General features: G+C 38.4%; 1 protein-coding gene across 1 annotated transcript in view; it reads left to right on the top strand.

Moving 5' to 3' along the window:
* Window positions 1-12788, top strand: part of CACUL1 (CDK2 associated cullin domain 1) — a 50090-nt gene that overhangs the window by 6750 nt on the left and 30552 nt on the right. The window contains exons 2-3 of the mRNA XM_076339109.1: window positions 259-385; window positions 4977-5079. Coding sequence (XP_076195224.1) covers window positions 259-385; window positions 4977-5079 — 230 coding nt within the window. The remainder of the gene's footprint in view (window positions 1-258; window positions 386-4976; window positions 5080-12788) is intronic.

Raw genomic sequence — 12788 nt, 5'->3', positions numbered from 1 at the left:
GTTTTTCCCTGCTACTTGGGCCCCTAAGAAATATTCAACCTGATTTGGCAGGTTTTCTGATTTTATTTTATTTTCTGTAAATAAAAAGGTACAAATTCAAGTCTGGGCTTTAGTTTTAGATGAGGTTATCTCAGTGGAAGTGAACTGTTCCCAGTTTTTTTGGCCAGCTTATTGGCGTGATCTGAAATTGCAGAGCATTCACTTGCTTCTAATCTTTTAGCTAAAGTTACTAAATGTAGTTTTGTCTTTTTCTTGTAGTAATGAATGTTATAACAATTGAAGACTATAAGAGCACATATTGGCCAAAGTTGGACAGTGCCATAGATCAGCTTTTAACTCAGAGTCCTGGTGACTACATCCCTATCTCCTATGAACAAATATACAGGTAAGGAAATCTTGTAAGTGCTACATTACTTTTTTTTTTTTCCTTTAAAGTTAAATGTTTGTTTTATCTTGCAGCCTGTGCATATGTCATATTTTGTATTTATGAGGAGGAAAGTGGGAAGGTTATGTGAAGTACAATATTGTTTAAATGGTTGGAATGAGTGAATAATAGATACATATCTTGACATCCCATGTTAACAGGAATAAATGCTAAAGAACTAAAATGCATAAGTGCTGAAAACATTAACGTTAAAGTAAGCTCCACCACAGTTGCTTAGTGTAATATATGAAGAAATGTATTAAAGTCTCAACATTTCTTTCCTCAAAGGGGAAGAAGAGACTGGCATGGTAGGCGTTTGACTTAATGTTTCAAAAGGCTGCTTTGTCATGTCTAATAGGAACCAATCTGGTGCAGTAGAGGTGCAGAAGTAAATAGAAGCAACTGGTGCCAAGGTCCATCCATATAAACTGTCATTTGTGTGTTTTATATCAGGTAGATTTGGTCTGACTTCCCCCTTGCCCAGCCATCCCGCTGCATGTACAGTTAGAGGCTGTCTGAAGGACTGACACAAAGTTCAGTCCTTTATATCTCCATTCTTGTCTGGAGAACATTTGATTTGTACGTGGCCTGGAGATGCAGTTTACTTTGCTTTAAAAGGGATCTAGTCACACGCCAGAACTGCCCTGCAGACTAAGCTAGTGCACAGTAGTGGGGATGGTGGGGGATTTGCTTCAAAACCACACTTCTGCTCCAAACCAAAATGCTAAATGCTTTAGAGACCTGGCAGTTTCTTAGGAGATTGGCAAAAATGGAGATTTCTGTTCTGTAGGTGACAGGTATCCAGGGTGTTGGTAAATAGGATGGAAACTGGATAGCTGCTGCTGCATTTACTGGCCAAGAAGCCGTTAAAACTACTGGCCTTTGCCAGCAGCACAACTAGTAGCACTGCTTTCTTTACCATAGTGGTGCACTCTATGAAATAACACTGGCAGCTCAGTCACTGATTGCCCTTTTTAGAGGCTTTCAGCTCTATTGTCTCCTGCCCACTTCCTCTTAGCCACTTTGTCTCTCCAGTTTGAAACTTTGGATTAGGGAACCAGATTCAAGAATGGCAGGTGTTTAGTCTTCCCTCTTAACTCCAGTTAAAAACTTTATTAAACTCCCTCTATCCTCTCCAAACTTTTGGAACTGCTTTTATCAGGACTCAGACTTCATCATGTGTGTAAATAATTGAGAGGGTCAATTTGAATTGAGAGACATTTTGCAGCTTTAGTGTAAGTAATCAAAATCCTTTTCCTAGCTTGAAATCCCCAATGTGCAAACAGCTGTCAGTAAGAGTTAAGCCAACATCTCTCGATAGTCATCTCTGATAAAGAGTAGGTGTGCAAAATTAATGCTTTAATACCTAGAGTAGATCTATGCCTAGTTACGGTTTTCAGATAACTGCAGTTCATCTTTGTCACCTTTCTACTGCTCAAAAGTTTTATTTGTTAAAGGAACAAATGGGTTTTAAGTTTCTCATAGATAACCCTTATACATCGGGGTGACACGATGCAGTGTCATGTTGCATGTATTTTACCAAAACAAAAGATTGTCTGTAGTGTTGCTGATAAAGCTAGTGTGTCACTTTAAGTTTTCTTTAAAAATTGTATCTGTGGATGTAATTACTCTGATACGGCCTCTTCCAACCAGGAGGTTTTTTTGTTTATTTTATTTTAGAGAGCGTCCCTTTGCTTGTTTTATAATCTAAACAACATAGATTGAGGATGGAAGAAAAACTGCTTTTTTGTTGAATTTAATGATGATGCTCGCTTGGAGTATTACAGAAAGTCTGTAGCAGACTTGAGGTTGAGATCCTCTCTGCTTCCCTAGGCTAATTCTTTAGTCTGAAAATGGGATGTTTTTTGAGGTGGTTCAAACAGCTACATATCTTTTATATTTTTTTTACAGTGAAACTGAGCTGAAAATACAGTGCTCTTTTTGATCGTCTTCGTGCTGACTAAAGGAATCAAGGTTTCCATAATGCAAACTCAAAATATATTATTAGATACCTAAACTGCTATATTTGACATGATCAGTGATAGCTGTAGGTGTCTGTTCCACAGCAGTGAAAGCTAGGAGATAACTTCAAAGATGTGTATGCAGATATTTACTACGGATCAGTTTACCCATAAGGTGTCAAAGTGTGATTAGTGACTGTTTTCATCTTTGAGTCCAAAGCCTGCCTGTGCATAGTCACTTCCTATTAAAAGGGTTAAATATATTGACAGAGAGATGTGAAGGAAAGTGAGATGAGGAAAATGTGAACAGCTAAGTTGTACTTCTGGCAACTGTTACGACTGCCTCCCAGGTACAATGCAATTAGATCGCTGTTCCTCAAGACAACTTACAGATCTCGGATCTGTCCCTCTCAATAAATGCTTACTTTCTAATGTCCTGCTTGGGTCTTCCTTTTCCTAAGGTGTTTGGTTACGCTAAAGGACTAACAAGCTGCTGACTTCTGGGTGATAGCAGGGCACGGATGATTCACAGAATCAGCCCACAGTGAGGAACTGAAAATAGGATCTGAAAATGGGGAAGGAACCTCTAAATAGAAGTGCTCAAATAAAATGTAAACACACTCTGCACGTACATATGAAGATGGGTGTTTGACTACAGAATGTGTTACAGAAGTAGGTATAGCAATATTGTATGTAACACTAAGCAGATGTGTACTTTAAAATTCAGTTTAGTTACATCATTGCAAATGGTCAACTTGTGGAAGTGGCTATATACTGGTTAGTTACGGAGCAAACAAACATACAGCCATTTGCTGTTGTTACCTAGCTGGCTGGTTTGTAAGAGATCACAAAAATCAGTCTGGCTTTTCTTATCAGTGTTTCTGTCTTTGATCAAAATTAAATTGATATTTTTGCTATTACTGCATCATACCAAATGTCTTTTGCACTTGCTTGTTCCAAAATAGGATCTATTTGTAGACTTCATGTGAAAAAAACAGGACGACTTGGACTGTTATTTAAATAGTATCAAACTACAGATACTCAATTACTTTCAAAATATAATAGTAGGAGAGGTGTGGGATGTCTTTTGGTTTTTAAGAAATAGCGTGGTTTGCCAAATGAGAAGACTTTGCAAAGGGATGAATGCTGTATTTTTGGTGCTTTTGAAATTGTCAAAGGATATAAACACAAACTTCTAAAAGGTAAAGGAATGATAAATCTGCTATTGATAATTCATTTGTAAAACCTTCTTCCAGAAGACTTTGAGAGTTGCAGTTATTGAATGAGAGCACTGTTCTGGCTGCTGAAGACTTGGAGTTGATACCTAACCTCTCACTTACATTAGAAAATTCCAATAGCCCAAAGTCTACGGTTATTTTAATCCCATCTTTCCAGTTTGTTTGTCATTGTGCCACCTTCTCAGCAGAGAATTAGAATGTCATAATTCCCTTACAGAGACGTGGTGTTGCTGTACCATAACTTTAGGCTTTCAGTGCTATTAAAAACCTGCAGAATTCAAGTCTGGGATCTAGACCTTGCTGGAAGTAGTTTGTTTGTGCATGTCCTAAGGAGCAGTCTCTGGCCTAAATTGCTCGCTGTCACAGTACTCCCTACAGAGGGATGGATGGAGAGGGGAGCAGAACAGAGGCATGGGGAGGAGACTTGGCTTGCCCAGGATATCAGGTGAAGTCTTCCTTGTGCCTCTTGATTTTTGGCAGCTAGCTTTCAAAATGATGACTTCAAAGAATGAAAGCACTCAAGAAGAGTAAAAGCTGCTTGGTACAGATAATGTTGGTGTTAGTCCTGACGATGATGACTACCTTAATGTAACTTCTTGCTGAAAATAATATGTGTATTTGTTTTACAACTGTTGTAAATATGTTTTCAATACATAGACATTTTGCACGTATGTTGTATTGCAGTATGAGAGCAATAAAACATTCTTAAAAAACAGAGGTAACACTGAAGACCAGAGTTAATACAGCCAAGCCATGGAATGTAAAATTCAGGTTTTGTTGCTCTTTCTCTGCATCTTTGTTTATTATGAAAATATAGGGTTTTCTTAGAATTTAAGTAACAAAGGATGGAGTAACATGCTTGGGTCTGTAATTTTAGAACATTTGCCATTTCTTTTTAAAAAGCTAGCACAGTTTTGGTGCAACTTCTATGACTGCTTGTCAGTGTTGCCCTTCTTTTAATAAGGGTTTTGCCCTAGAATATGTGTATAATCATTAATCCTGCTTATTTTAATGGAGACTTCATTCACATAGGAGAGACAAAAGCCAGAATTAGGAGTGTGCTGTTGACAGAATTATCCTGGCTGTTCTGAAGTGCACTGTTAAGAGAACTCATTGTAAGTTAAAGTGAGGTCGGGGAGGGGGAATGGGATGGACACACTGGGGCCTCCAGGGGAGACTTAAGAGCCTGCTGAAGCTCATTCCAAGCTTAGGGCTGTATTTAAAAGTTCAGCATTCGTTCAGTTAACTCCATTATCCTCTAAATTGCGACTTGAACAAAATAATTTGAAGTCTGTTACCCTTCATTGCAAACTGTTGTAAGTTCATTGTTTGTTCCTATATTTGTTTCTGCAGTTGTGTGTATAAGTGTGTATGCCAGCAGCATTCGGAACAGATGTATAGTGACCTAATAAAAAAGATAACTAACCACTTAGAGAGAGTCTCAAAGGAGCTGCAGGTAAGAAGCTGCACAATCTAATTCTGTCTTTCCTGGGATCTGTGATTATATCAGAGCAGCATGTAGATGGCCCATGGAGGGGATTGCCATTAAGACTGATTTACACTAGCTTACTAAATTGTGGACTACTTCATTCACTAACTGGCTGTCACACAGAATACCAACACCAGATCCAGTTGTATGGCACTGATTAGCCTTAGAGATCTGAACCACGTGAAAAGCAGTGGCTAAACTTGAATGTGTAGTATTAGAATCAAAGACTAGAAAATGGGAAATCTACAGTGTAATCTAGGATGTAAATGCTTCAGTCAAACATGATCTGCGCATGACATGGATGTCTGCTATTGCTGTGTTAATCTATGTAAACGGTTTATGCTCCTTGTGCATCACAAGCAGCGCAAAAGGGAAAATCTAAAGGAAAAAACTGAAGTGAATTAAATATGAATTGTGAAGTATGAATTAGGAATTACTGCATATGCAAAGTTTTGTGCTACAGTTTATTCTGCATTTTTCTTGCCTATCTCTAGATGTCAGTGGTTTACAGCAGTCCTAATACAGTTTGTATATCCCTATCCTTCTCTACATCTTATTTGTGCATCCATGTTTGTTTTCATGTGTGTTCCTTGTTGAAAATTCCTTTTGGGCTAGAATCTCCAGACATGTTCTTGAAATTCCCATTGCTGTAGCAGCAACACTGTTTTATTTCCCTACAGCTCCTGTCACTTCCATAACTGATGTTTGAGTTCTGTACTGACTTGCAGTGAGTCAAGTAGAGATGCCAAATATAAAGGAACCCTAAACTACCGCAGCTCCTTCAGTGCTTCTAACAATTGATAACTAATTTTCCAGTCAATAGCAGTCTTGCTACTTTTAACTGCATCAGGTACTTCTGGCTATACGTGCATTCCCATCAAAATATAAAGCACTGTGATTGGTCTGATGTCCTTCTCGTTTCACTATTTTCCTCTTGTTGCATTCCTTATAAAGAAGAATAACCACCCTGCATTTAAAGGGCACGGTCTTTGGGGAAATCTTTGACTATAAAATAACTAAGTCGTCTTGAGCTAGGTTCTTTGCTTCTTTTCTCTTTTGCAATTTCTTTATTCCTTGTGGAATGACAGCCTCACTGTTCCGTAAAAATTGGTTAGAGTAGATGGACATAGTATTTAAAATAAAGCCTTCTCTTGGTTCTGCTGAGCTGGTGCAGCCTGCACATTTTTCTTCTGATTGTAAGAACTACGAATCATTGCAGCTGTACAGGTTTGGCCAGTTCTTCTGATACATCCCATGGTAGTGTACTGCATTACTTTGCTTTGAATTTGGGAATACCCCAAATTCTTTACTCTGTGGTAGTCCTTGATTGTTTCCTCTAAAGTTCCAAAACTGACTGAGGCAGCTGCTTTTGAAGTTTGCTTTAGCACATATGTGCATTAAATGCTTCTGCCTAAAAACAAGGCTGCCTTCTGAACATCAGCTGTTGAAAGAATAATTGAGACAACTGTTTAATGCAATCTTTGTCTTGCAAAAGTTTCCTTATGTAGGTTAGACACACCTTGTGGCAGGTGGCAAGAGGACTGTAATATAACATGATACCGTCTTTGAGTGTATTACATGAGTTTTGTCTGATGTGAGCATGACTTTGGTTTTGGATGGTAAATCCATCTTTTTCAGCTGCTTGAGGTAAAACTCATGTGCCTTAGAAAATTGTCCTGTAAAGAAACTCTTAACTGTGGGTTGTGAAATTTACTCTTAAGAAATTACCTTACTACAATATATTTTATTATCCTGATACCTTCTTTATCTTAATACATTTTGGTGACACTCAGTCACTTGGGTTTTATGTTGAAAATGTAGTGCTAGATCTTTACCCTAACAACAATAAATTACTCTGTAAATGTTGGTCACTTGGAAGTTTCTGGTTCACACAGGCAAACAATAAAAAAAAGCTATATATGTGAAGCCTCTTAATGCACAATATGTGGTGTTTTGCTTTCTCTGACATAAACTCATTCCACCTGCCAACAGTATTTAATCTATTTGCAGAGTTCTGTTTAATTGGCAAGGTGTGACTTGATGCAAGATAATTTTTTTCACATGCAGAGATGCAAATGTAGACCAGTATAAGCAGGAATGTTGGTTTGTGTGAGAAAGCAGATGATCGTGAAAACCGAAATGGCAGGCAAATGCAATGTCTTATTCTGGACAAGCCGAGCAACTTCTTTGCATAGAAGTGCAACAGTACAATGGCAGGTGGATTGCAGAATCTGCATGTAACCAACATGCCAGAGTAAGCTGTTTCCTACAAGAACCACACATCAACAGCAAAAGCAGTGAAACTGTCAGATACTGAATAGTAAAAGTGGGAGCATCTCAGAGGACTGGTCAGACTTGCTCTTGCATGGTTCTAGCCTTATTGGAGTTTGTCTTCTTTCTGCGTGGCATTCACGGCAGAAACTCCCTATATTTTTGGTTTTTGGTTTTTTTTCCACTCCCCTGTGTGCTTAGCCCTTGGCTTGCCTGACCAGCTGGCCTCAGCTGAATTCAGCAGAGTGGCGAGCACTCAGGTGTCCTGAGCTGGATGTCCCAGGCGCTGCCGCTGGGCCCTGTGGTCACACAGGGACATGCACACACTCTCTGGTCATCCCCTGCACAACTTCTGCTTTTCCAGACTGCAAGACACTTTGTGTGGCGTTGGTGTTTGCTGCCACGTGCATTCCTGAGGGTCTGCTTCACAGATTTTCACCTCAAAAAAAATCAATTTTCAGTGGTGGCAGAGGCATTGTGAAAATGTGGGTGGGCTGATGTATTTTCTGCATGTTAGACATCGGGTGAAAAGCAGTGAACATTGCCTGCTGAGTAATAGTACATTTAGATGAGATGAATTGCTTGTCATCAGACCATCAGCTCTTTGATATGGGGCCTCCTATATCCCAAGACATTTCTAGCTCCCTCTTTACTACGTGAGTAAGAAAAATGATCCTCTCTTCAGGTTGTTTCAGTTATGGAGAGACTCTGAGCAAGGATTGCCTTCCGTTCTTGCAATTGATGTCTGACCAGCTTCTCTGCATTAGTAAGGCTGAGCTTTGCCATGTGGAGCTTCCAGTAAATGAGAATTAAATTTCCCTAATTCTTGAGTTGATCAGAATTTTGGATTTTGTGTGCTTAAAAAAAAAAAAAGGGTGGCTGCAGAAAACACAAATGAACGTTTCCTGTTGTCTTGAGGTCTGTGAAGCCTGTAGTATACAGGTGATTTTTCCAAGATGCTTTATTTGGTAACATTTTATTGGTAATGGACATAGCCCATTATGTTGTGGTTTAAAATAATGACAGCTGTTTCTGTGGGTAAGTGCTGAGTCATTCAGATGTATGAGGTAGGGTGGATATACAGGCATATGCTTTAAATTAAATACATCTCTTTTTAAAATGAATAAAACTATATTTGCATTAGGCACTGGTGTTTCTGGCTTAACTTATGCACTCTGATAAAGTAATTTAAAATCAAGTACTCTGCCCATTACGTATCTCTTCAGCAAAAGACACTGGAAAGTACTTTAAGCATTGACAATCAAAATGCACCGAGGCATTGAGCTGACCCATGACAAAAGTAGCTTTTTTGTGCAAGTGCGGTGGAATATTTTCATTTTAGCTAGAATAATCTCAATAATTCCTTTAGGAAATGACTGAGAGCTGAAAAGCAGTTCTTTGTCATGTTGCACCCCCTTTTTATTTAGAGAAAAGAGAAAAAGGGATCTATTGTTTTCTGTTTGTGTGTGTTTGTTTTTGTGGGTTTTTTTGTCTTGACCAGAAACAGTTGAAGTCACTAACTGTATGTAATTTTTATGGTCGTTGAAGTTAATAAGTGAGAATCAGTTTTTCTCTGAGTAAATAAACACTGGTTTGCTTGCGTTGTTTCTATTTTAAATCAAACAGAAGTTGTAGAGCTAAAACACCAGAATTTCTTGCTTAAATTCCATCTGTCTGAAAACATTGGATTAAATTTGGAGCCAATTGCTGATAGCGTACTTTGGCTCTTGAACACTTAAAAGGGCTTAGGGTTTTTCTCCTCTGTTATGTCTTGAGGTATGTATGAATGTGCGTGTGTGCGGTTTTTTTTTATTATGAACAATGTATTTTTTATAATGAACATGACTGAACTGAGCAGTCACTGGTGTTGGCAGATAATTTGCATGGCTGCTGTATGGCCCTCAGGACCTGCAGATTTAGGATCTTCGCTGTGCAATGCCAGAAAGCTTTCCTGCCTCATATTAATCCTTACAACTTCTCAGTCTTCTGTCTTGACAGCTGTCAAACCAGTCAGTGCAGTGTATGAAAATATCTTCTCACCTATTGCTTCATTAGAAGAATATGCATTGGAGTCAGGTTACTGTAAAAGCCATCCTGCTATTTTGAGGACTGCCAAATCTCTGGGAACTGAGTGCCTTGTATCACATCACTGTCGGTTGCCATCTGTTCTTAAAAATGTCAGCAGTATCTGTTGTGGACAATCTGTTCCTTCCTTGCCTTTTCGTTTCTTCTTTTCTGTCTCACGTTTACCTGCCACTTGTCCCCTGTGATTATATGGAGTTTTGCCATCCAGTGGTGAGGAGCCTGTCACTTCCTGCCCCAACTCTTTCTGAAACATTGATCTGATAGATACAGATGCCTTACTCCAAACTTCAGATTAGTTTCTGAACTTCCTTATTTGTCTTTTAGAAACAGTTGTGTAACTTCCAGTATTTCTCCTGATTACAGGAATAAAAGCATGAAGCTTAAGTAGCTTGTCACGTTTACTTTGTGAGCTTTACATATAGTCAAGGTGGTATAAAAATGCATCCAAATGGTGTTTTGAGGGACTGGTAAAACTGAACTTCTGACTGTGGGCGGAGTTATGTACTGGGTACCACCTCATAGCAGTTCTTGATATTTATACTTTAAGGTAATTTTACCCCAGATTGTTTTGTAGATATATTTTGCTTTCCTTCCAAGGTACACTGATGATTACATTACCTTTATATAGTGCTATATTGTAATTGAACAGTTATGCCAGTCTGCAAAATAGAACTCTTGACAACATCCTCTGTGGCTGTTTTTTGTGTAAACTTAGTAAATCAGATTGCTAATGAAGCTATGATTGGACTGTAGTAATGTACTTATGGGAGGGCAGGTGACTGCCATCACACTCCATCCATGTGAAGAAGCCCATTCTTAATACACTGTATGGGCATTGTCTGACTTGCTAGCTAAATGAGAAATAGCGAGCCTTCTTCACGATTCATGTCTCATCTCTTCTAGCACAGAAATAACTCAAATTAGGTCTTGTTAATTTGAAATGAGTTGGTTCTCTGAAATAATTTCCATAGTTGCATAGAAATGGTTTCCATAGTTTGAAAAGGTTTGTATTCCTGCAGTCATTTTTAGTTCCTTGCCACGCTAACTGGGTGCTGCAGACCCTGATAAAATGACAGAAAGATATAAGTAAATACGGCACAAGTGAATATTTACTAGACGGAAAAGGTTCTAAAGATTTCTTACTATTAAACAGTTTTGATGGTCCTTAGATAGAATGTCATCTTTATTTTACAAACACGTAGAATGGAAATGGAAACATGGCCTATATCTGCTACCCTGCTCCAAGACAATTATACGAGAGTATGTCACGATGTTGTACGGCTTTGAACAGCTTTGAGTGCAGACTTGAATAGGAAGACACAGTCAGCCTTTGAATGAATTGTACTTTGGCCTGATGTCTGTTTTTTGTAAAAAGTTTTAATAGTACCGTTGTCTAGTGAGGTAGACCTGGGCATCACATAAATTGTCTGCAAGGCAAAGTAAACAAATTACATTTTCTTGAGAAAGAACAAAAACTGGTTTAAAAGATTCAGACCACTTACACGAATAGCAGGTTAATTTGTGTAGTCATAGTCATTCTCCCTTTTCATTTGGCAGGCGTGGGAGAGATGCTGCAGCATGTATGCTGGCATTTTGGCAGTGAGCATGTTCCCAGGAAAATGGAACTGCCCATTCAACATAGGAATGTAAGCTTTACTGAATATATTGCTGATTGTGCCAGACAACTATTCATAAACAGATTAACTTTTGTTCCTCAAGCAAAGAACTGTTGTTGCTGTTTCTTTCTTGTGAGCCATTTCTGAGTTGTCTTGAGCCAGCAGCATGTCTTCTGGTTTCATTCATATGTTCAGTCAAAGAGTGATATTCAAACTGGTTCTCAAACTGAAAAAAACCACATCTTTTTCATGTATACAGTTTCTTGCCCACAAGTTCATTGAAATGCCTGGATATTAGATTTCAAATAAGGGAAGGGTAATTTAGTATACTGGGTCTTTAATTGTTTTGTTTGTTGATGTCTGTCTTACATGTCATCCTTTCTCAAATGTGTTTTCTTGTTACTTCTCATTTCTCTTCGTGCTGAGATGTCCACTATAGTGTGTAAGGAGATTAAATGATGTCCTTGACATCAGCTTTTAACAGCAGCCATAGTATTTTATGCTAAGAAGTAGTCGACTCAAAACCAAGCTGAAGATGTTAAGCACATGCAGCTGCATCACAATTTGAGAAACCTGACCAAACGTTCAGTGCTCCCGTGGACAGACGCACTATATAGTTGCTACTGGAAAACTGTTCTTAACCCTGTGGGTGGTAGATGAGAGCAAATGTAGGAGTGGATTTAAGCTGTCTCCCCATATAGAGTGTCTTAAAAAAAAAACCCAAAAAACAAACAACCAATCAAACAAAAAAACCCTGAATTGGCAGTTTGGTAGGATTCAGGGTGGGGAGTGAAGGAACGAAGGATCCTCTTCCTTCCTGGAAAACCTTAGGCTAGCAGTATATTTTTCTTTCTTTGAATAGCTTCTGTAATACATCCCTCAGGTAAGATAGGAGTGGTTTTTAAAGACTTAATATTTTCTGGGGGGTTGTAAGAAGTAAATGTCATGCTTAATTCCACCCCTCCCCTGTAATTAAAATAGCTGAATGTACGAGTTATCTTTTCTGGACTAAGACCAAGAATGAAAAATGTCAGCCTAAGCAGTTTCTTTATTTTTTTTTATCATAGCTATAGCTGTATAAATATAGATTGTTAAATGCAAGTTCTACTCTAATGATGGCCATTTAATAGAAAATTCTTAGCAACATCTGTTTACTCATTAATTTGGTGCCACACACTGCTTTTTAGTTTATAAAATTAATGTAGTTTATATAAAGCTAGTCCCACTCCAGTTACTGTCTTATTAATGTGAATGTAGAGATGTGGAGAAAGTTCCTATGCTCAAACAAGTAACTGATTTCAGCCTAGCAGTTTTGACCAGCCATACAGTAACACCCTAATGAACAGAAAACAGATGGTTCTGTTTTCCCCACACAGATTATGATAATTCATAGATGAGCTGTGAAATACTGTTATTGATTTCTCTTTGGCTTGGGTTTTTTGTTAGTTTACAAGTTGAGCAATAATTGAGGAGAGGTTTTTTGTTGTTTGTTTTGTTTTTTGAAACAAGCAGAGTCAGGTAATATGTGCTTTCCTGTTAGTTTCTTGACTGTTGAGGCTTGACATGAAACACTATCAGTAGAATAAAATTGAAAGGTAACATCTCATGGTAAAGGAGTTAACACCGTGATTTTGCATTCCAGAGATTAAGACCAAGGCCTGATATTTGCCTGACACTAGTGAGTGCTTCCCCTGAAGCTGTCAG

This window comes from Aptenodytes patagonicus, chromosome 5 (assembly GCF_965638725.1).
Source record: "Aptenodytes patagonicus chromosome 5, bAptPat1.pri.cur, whole genome shotgun sequence".
Classification (NCBI taxonomy): domain Eukaryota; kingdom Metazoa; phylum Chordata; class Aves; order Sphenisciformes; family Spheniscidae; genus Aptenodytes; species Aptenodytes patagonicus.
The sequence above is the reverse complement of the archived record's forward strand: the minus strand, read 5'-3'. Positions and strand labels throughout refer to the sequence as shown.